Here is a 7,799-nt window from a genome sequence, read left to right as displayed (position 1 = left end):
AATGTCATTAGGAGAGATGATTCCAGAGAACAAACATATTTTTCAAGGTCTTGATTTTAGGAGAGTTGGTTTCCACAGAACAATCGTATTTTCAAGGTCTTTTCTCAGCGACACAAGGAGAGTTGAATCCCAGAGATTTTTCAAGTTCTTCCGTTGACGACATTAAGATAGTTGGTTTCCTGGGAACAAATGTTATTTTTTCAAGGTCTTTTGTCGATGTCATTTGGAAAGTTGGTTTCCACAGAACAATCGTATTTTCAAGGTCTTTTCTCAATGACGCTTGGAGAGTTGAATCCCAGAGATTTTTTTTTTTTGAGATCTTTCGTTGATGACATTAGGACAGTTGATTTCCAGGAGGACATACATATTTTTCGAGGACTTTCATTGATGACACTAGATGTATTTTTTCGAGGTCTTGCTTTTAGGAGAGTTGGTTTCCACAGAACAATCATATTTTCAAGGTCTTTTCTCAATGATGCTAGGAGAGTTGAATCCGGGATTTTTTGAGTTCTTTTGTTAATGACATTAGGAGAGTTAGTTTCCAGGAAACAGAACAAATGTTATTTTTTCGAGGTCCTATCTTAATGACACTAGATGTATTTTTTCAAGGTCTTAATTTTATTAGAGTTGGTTTCCACAGAACAATCGTATTTTCAAGGTCTTTTCTCAGAGACACTAGGAGAGTTGAATCCCAGAGATTTTTCAAGTTCTTCCGTTGACGACATTAAGACAGTTGGTTTCCCGGGAACAAATGTTATTTTTTCAGCGTCTTTTGTCGATGTCATTTGGAGAGATGGTTCTAGAGAAACAACATATTTTTCGAGGTCCTACCTCGATAACACTAGATGTATTTTTTCAAAGTCTTAATTTTAGAAGAGTTGGTTTCCACAGAAATTTCAGTCTTTTCTCAATGACGCTAGGAGAGTTGAATCCCAGAGACTTTGAGGTTTTTTTTTGACGACATTAGGACAGTTGGTTTCCAGGAAACAAATGTTATTTTTTCGAGGTTTTTAGACTATGTCACTAGGAGAGATGGTTCCAGAGAACAAACGTATTTTTCGAGGACTTTCATTGACGACACTAGATGTATTTTTTTGAGGTCTTCATTTTAGGAGACTTGATTTCCAGAGAACAGTCATATTTTCAAGGTCTTTTCTCAGCGAAACTAGGAAAGTTGAATCCCACTCTCCCAGAGATTTTCCGAGGTCTTTCATTGATGACACTAAGAGAGTTGGTTCCCAGAGAACAAATGTTATTTTTTCAAGGTCTTTTGTCGATGTCATTTGGAGAGTTGGTTTCCAGGGAACAATCGTATTTTCAAGGTCTTTTCTCAATGACGCTTGGAGAGTTGAATCCCAGAGGGTTTTTTTGAGATGTTTCGTTGATGACATTAGGATAGTTGGTTTCCAGGAAACAGAACAAAGGTTATTTTTTCGAGGTCTTTAGACAATGTCATTAGGAGAGATGGTTCCAGAGAACAAACATATTTTTCGAGGACTTTCATTGTCGACACTAGATGTATTTTTTTGAGGTCTTCATTTTAGGAGACTTGATTTCCAGAGAACAATCATAATAATAATAATAATAATTCATTACATTTATATAGCGCTTTTCTCAGTACTCAAAGCGTTATCCACACAGGGAGGAACCAGGAAGCGAACCCACAATCTTTCACAGTCTCCTTACTGCAAAGCAGCAGCACTACCACTGCGCCACCAGTGAGGACATATTTTCATATATATATTTAAAATAATCATATTTTCAAGGTCTTTTCTCAGCGACACTAGGAGAGTTGAATCCCAGAGATATTTCAAGTTCTTCCGTTGACGACATTAAGACAGTTTGTTTCAAGGGAACACGTTTTTTTTTCAAGGTCTTTTGTTGATGTCATTTGGAGAGTTGGTTTCCAGAGAACAAACATACTTTCGAGGTCTTCCATCGACGACACTAGATGTATTTTTTCGAGGTCTTAAATTAGAATTGGTTCCAGAGAACAAATGGATTTTTTCGAGCAATTTTAATTGATGACATGAGGAGAGGTGGTTCACAGAATTGAATTTAATCTGCATATCCGACTGGATTAAAAATGAGGTATTAAAAACCTTTCTAGTAAGAAGAGCAAGGTTTTTTGTCAAAAGATTTAGGGGTAGTTCACGTTATGCCTGCTCAGGATATCCAAGACAGGCTTAGAAAAATGATAAAAAGTGACAGAGAAATGTCAATAGAGTACGCAGATAACGAGATGACGGTTATTAATTCAAGAGGAGCCACCAAAGCCGAGTGCTGATGCAAAAATCTGTACTCAAAAAGTTGATCATCGAAACGCTCTTGTGCAAAAGAAAAACCGTGAGATCACTACCTCGTGTTTCTATTCAAATCCCCAAAAGCATTAAAAAAGACGGTTCTATTCAATAAGGGCGCGCGTAAATAAAGGGCGAATAAAGGCGCTTGTAGATAATTTAGATAATAATAGATAATAATAAAATATCTACGTGGCATTACACATAATCTACTGCTTCAAGTGTAATACAACGAGTAAGAGCAGAAAACAACGAAATATAGAGAGCTTTAGAAATAGTTCGTTAGAAGTTCATGCATTAATTAATTGGATGTTTTAATATTCTTGATTTCACCTTTTTATACATTCAATCATTGCCTTTATCTAATAAATTTTCTGTAATAATTTTGTTGCGTTTGCCTTTATTCGCCGCGCTCAATTGAGGTCACCCTTTTGAAGCTCGCCTTTTTGTGCGCGCCCTTATTGAAGGATACCAAAAAAGATGGTGGCACACATGGTGTCATGTGGTGTGTTGCCCACAGGCAATAATTTATAAAATGTCAAGGCAGTGACATCAAAATGTTAACTAGTTGCACTAAACACAATAACTGTTATAAAAAAAAACGATTTATGACGTTTCATGAAAGCAAACAGATTAACGGTTGTCCAAACGACTTACACAAAATCTAATGGTGCTGCTGCCACGTAGGCCTAACACCGTGATCGTCTTAAATTTAACTCGTTGTCTTTCACAATTCACGTTGCGGTTTCTATGCATCAGCACCTAACTTACCGATTTGGTGTCTCGTCATCAAAAAGGAAGCGAAAGGCGTAGTGACAAAACGAAATCCGTGAACGACCAAGCTAAGAGAAACCACAAAAAAAACTGCACCCCATTTTCATTAAGACAATTTATTGTTGTGACACAGAAATCTGTTTTATTTTTCTCGGAAGAATCCATTCAAACATCAAGGTGTTAGGTACAGATGCATACAGGAGAGGAAAAGTTAAATGCAACCATAAATAACTGTAATAAATATTTCTCGTCAAGTAAATGTACAGCACACATTTTTCAACACCCAAGTGTGTGGATATGTCCTTTCAGATTTTCTCCTAAATTTGCCCTCTTCGGGGAAGAGGAGGTTTTTTTTTTTATTAGCAGCAGTTAACCTCGACGCAGCTCTCTCTATCCAACACTGAAAACCAAGTCGTCCGCACGCTCGCGCCACGATATTTACAAGCAGTCTCTTCTCGAGGTGGCACCAAATACACAACCGGGCAGGTCCGTGGAGCCCAGGGCCGCTCTTCAGACTTGGAGAAGGGACAACGTAAAACGTGAACAAGTTAGGCTAATAAAAAAAAAAAACAAATGTAACAACCGCGGCCCAAGTGCCGCCACTAGGTGGCAGACAATTAAAAAGTATTTAAAAGAAAGGGCCCGTCAAAGGAAGTAATGATCCCACGGGGTCATTCAGTACCAAGTGTTAGGGGGGGCTCGAACGGCTTTGTAACAACAAACTGGCCTGTCCGGCCCTCAGAACCAAGAAACCAAACATAAAAGTCCGAAGTGCAATTCAGACTACAAGAAACAAATCTGCCAAACGCTGTTATAGGAGGGCAAACAATAAGAATATTAATAAATTACGTGGGCTCGCCGGATCTTCTTTTTATGGACTTGTCGCCGGATGTGATGAATTATTAACAAGCACGCGGCCCCCTGAACGGTGCAAGTGACTCCAAACTCTCCTTCATTTCGATTGACCTACCTTCTTCAAGTCCCTTTTTGGTGCAGGTGCAAAGTTACCAGAGTATTAAATCAAAAAAAAAAAAAAAGGAGAGACCCACCTCCGCAGCAGGTGCCCGTTTCTCGCACGTCCTTTGCGTTGGTTCCGGTTGTAACAATTAATGATGTGCTTATTGACTTTTCAAATACTTTAAAACGTTTCCAGCCTCTAAGCTACAAGCTGAAATGACGTGGGAGTGTCTTGGTTTGTCTCGTTTTTCCAGTTCGTAACTATCGGGGTGGGGGGGGGGGTCCATCAGCCTTCCACAAGAACATCCTCGAGTTGCCTTAACGTTTACAAGACAGACGGGAGAGGGATAAAAGTGACGTCATGTCTCGTCCGCACGTGCATCGTCTCTTCTCTTGTTTTAATAAAAAAGAAAACATAAAAGCAACCCTAAAAAAAAAAACAAAAACGCTTGCTTTTATTTCGATAAAAGGGTCGTACGACGTGCTGGACCCCCTTGCGTTGCCTACTTTTCAGTTGGCGTCCATGTCCTGCAAGGGCGCCCTGGCGGCCAGTGCCCTCACCTGTCTGCTGTTGAGAGGAAGCACTTCAGTATTTCAGAAGGAAAAAAAAAATAAAACCCTCGCGACTCTTCAGGCTGCTTACGCTGGGGGTGTCGAGGGTACGAGATGGCGCACGCTCAACCGCTAAGAGGGTCTTCTCGGTAATGGATGGCGTAGCGAAGTTTTTCTAGCATAATATCCAAGAGGAATACTGCGGCAGTTTGATCATGAACATACAGGTCTCCACTCGAATGTACCTTGAATCGGGGGCGCCTGCGAACACAAAGAGAGAGATCGTTAGAGGGTCCGCACAACACTTGTGAGATAACGACGTGACGAGGGGCAGCTACTGATACACAGGAACAAATGAAACTGCTACAAGCAGGTCCTCGAGGAGGATTTGGTCCCTTCTCAACTAACATCCCATTTAAAGAAAGAGCTGCACCTGAAGTTCCATCTGGGGGCGCGATCTTCATGGGATACGGGGGTACGTGAGCAGTGTCAGGACCCCCATCCTTGCAGGGACAGGTGAAGGGCACCCGCTCCTGGTTACAGGCAAACTTGATGAACTTGCAGAGCTCCTCCTGGGTGAAGGTTTCCAGTGCCGTCCAGAAGAACTCGATATGCTGGTCCGTCTCCATGAGTCCCACCTGGTACATCGTGTGAGCCTGGGAAAGGGAAACCCAAAGGGAACGCGTCAGAACTGCCTTCAAACATCGCCTTGAAACTGCCACCCAAACGTGACAACAACGCTCTCCGCATTTGATGGTCAATTGAAAATCTCAAATTCGCTTTAACGTGCTTCACTTTCGCACAACCAGTCTTACACATGATGATGTGAATGTACGACTGGAGAACCGAGGAACTGGAGACTTCTTGATTGACGTTTTAAAAACTGCTGTTGCCCAGAACCAGTTGTCATCTCCGTTCCCCATGAAAACGTGAGATTCAAAATTTTTGCTACAAACAACACAGATAAACAAACCGCTCCATTTTCAAGTTTTCTGAAGCTCAGGTGAAGTTCTGCCATTTTCTGACCCTACTTACTCAAGCGTCCACACTTCACGTCTCCTCAAATACTCGGCAGCAAAACGCCAACCCTCCCACCGCAGACATCTTGCCCCTCACAGCTCTACCGGTGTCAAATGAGACGGCGCCTGACTGGCACAGAAGCGGCTTACCTTGAGAAACTCCAGGTTGATGTAAGGAAGGCCGCAAGTCCTCAGCTCCATTTCAAGAGGCGTCAGGGTGGTGAGCAGCTGAAGGGGAATGATTGCTCCCAGGCCGGCGCGCACGGCCATCATGCACTCGGCGTTCTGCAGCTCCTTCATGCGCAGGTTCCGGATTGCCATCACGTAAGTGTCTTTATTCTCCCAACTGGGACAAAAACATAAGCAGGTACTTGGTAAGAGCTCGTGAGGAAGCTTCATTGTCTAAGGTGACCCTCAAGACGGCATAATCAAAGATCAGCGACTCGCCCAGGGTGGCAGAGGTGGGCACGGGACCGGAAATTTCAAAAGAAATTTGGAGAAACGATTAGCTTTGGTATTTTGGCATAAAGAATTTGGAATAAGGTCACCGTGTTGTAAAAAGAAACTAAAGGAGGTTGGCACCCAGGCATAAGTCGTACCCCCCTTTATAGTTTAGCCCACCTGGCTATACCTGGAAAATGGCTGTTAGAAGAAAGAGCAGTTTAGGTAGCAATCGTGGTTTAAACCCCTGCGCCTTACCCATCAGACCTCATGTCTTCCCCACCCCAAAGACATGCAGGTTGGGTTTAACGATGACTCTGTACTGACTCCGGTGTGAGTGACCCTCAAGCAGGGCTGGTCCCCACCTTGAGACCAGTATTGCTAGGAAAGGCTCCGTCACCCCATGACTGTGCACGTGATCAACCGGAGTGGAGAATGTGAGGACGTCATTTAAAAACGGCTCAATTACACGGTTTTTGCTCTTACGGATAAAGCTTTTCTAACAGGTGGTGCACAGAGAGGCAAAACGTCTTCAAATCTGTGGTTTGGTTAAACAGAAAGTCGCACTTTCAGACATTTACCAAGGGGTGGCAAGAAGGACGTACCGGGTAGGGTGATCCTCGACTTCAAATTGGCCCCATTTAAGTGCGGATGTTTTCAAGATTGGCACCCTCATTAGGGCCGCTAGGATGAACCCCGGTGCCCTCAGTGTTACTTTGGTTTGCATATTTAAAATCAAAACAGCTTCTAATTACCAACTCAGATATTGAAAAATATAAAAACAAAAAAACATCACCAAAGGACAGCTTGGGGACACGGGTGTGACAGAAGCATGTCCAGTCCGAGTTCACCCGTGTAGGCTTATTTCAGCTCTTCTTACGTTATGGCTGCCCACAGATTCAATGGCTCATGGGCTTCCTTACCCAACGGTGATGTTCCTGCCCCCTGGGCACAGCTCCACTTCCTCTCCCGTCATGCTGACGTAGGTGAACTTGCAGCAGGGCTTTGTGGGTGACTCCGGGCTCTCGTTGGGGTAGTGCTGCGATGTCACCTCTGCACAAAGAGCCTCCAGCTCCGTCTCGTCCGTCACCTTTAAGAGACACAAAACGATCAGAACGACCGGTGACGTGTCCTACAAACATCAAGCCACTTGTGATTTCCACCCAAACAGGGTGCTTTTGCGTGTTCCCCCCTTTGCACGAGTACTTACACTCTCGATCTTTTTGATGTACGTGTAAGTGAGCACGTCCACTTCCTGCAAGTCTGCGTCAGGGTCCAGGGCCTCGCCCACCAGCATCTTCCAGAACGAAGACAACAGGTCCAATGGGAGTGGAACATCGGCACGAATGGCGATGCCAAAAAGCTGCCCGAGGAAATGGAGTAGCTGCTCCTCGGCGTAGCTGATCGGGCCGGGCGTCAGAATAAACTTACCCTAGAAAGATGGGTGACGTGGACAAGGAGGAAATTAGCACAAAGGTTAAAGACCATCACAAATTTTAGACTGTCACAACGTTAATATCGTCACCTGACTGCCATCCCGTACCTTGTTTCGATTTGCTGCTGAGCTGGGGCAGGGCAGCAGCAGGGACAGGGAGGAACTCTGAAGCTCTTTACACACCTGCCACAGGAAATGCCTGAAGGAGCCACCTGCAACACAAGCGAGACAAAGTAAGTGGTCTCCCGATGGTTCACATCACCTTCGTTTTGTGGGGCTCACCTTGCATGAGCAGAAGGAGCAAATAAAAACACAAACAAG

General features: G+C 43.7%; 1 protein-coding gene across 1 annotated transcript in view; it reads right to left on the bottom strand.

Annotated features, from left to right (window-relative positions):
- Positions 1–3,174: 3,174 nt before the first annotated feature.
- LOC114669142 (probable E3 ubiquitin-protein ligase HECTD4) overlaps positions 3,175–7,799 on the bottom strand; it is a 206,396-nt gene continuing 201,771 nt past the window's right edge. Inside the window, 7 exon segments of the mRNA XM_051921368.1 lie at positions 3,175–4,776; positions 4,779–4,844; positions 5,017–5,239; positions 5,753–5,948; positions 6,967–7,133; positions 7,254–7,475; positions 7,587–7,731. Coding sequence (XP_051777328.1) covers positions 4,709–4,776; positions 4,779–4,844; positions 5,017–5,239; positions 5,753–5,948; positions 6,967–7,133; positions 7,254–7,475; positions 7,587–7,731 — 1,087 coding nt within the window. The 3' untranslated portion in view covers positions 3,175–4,708.

This window comes from Erpetoichthys calabaricus, chromosome 18 (assembly GCF_900747795.2).
Source record: "Erpetoichthys calabaricus chromosome 18, fErpCal1.3, whole genome shotgun sequence".
NCBI classification, from domain to species: Eukaryota; Metazoa; Chordata; class Cladistia; order Polypteriformes; family Polypteridae; genus Erpetoichthys; species Erpetoichthys calabaricus.
This window is presented reverse-complemented; position numbering and strand designations above follow the sequence as displayed.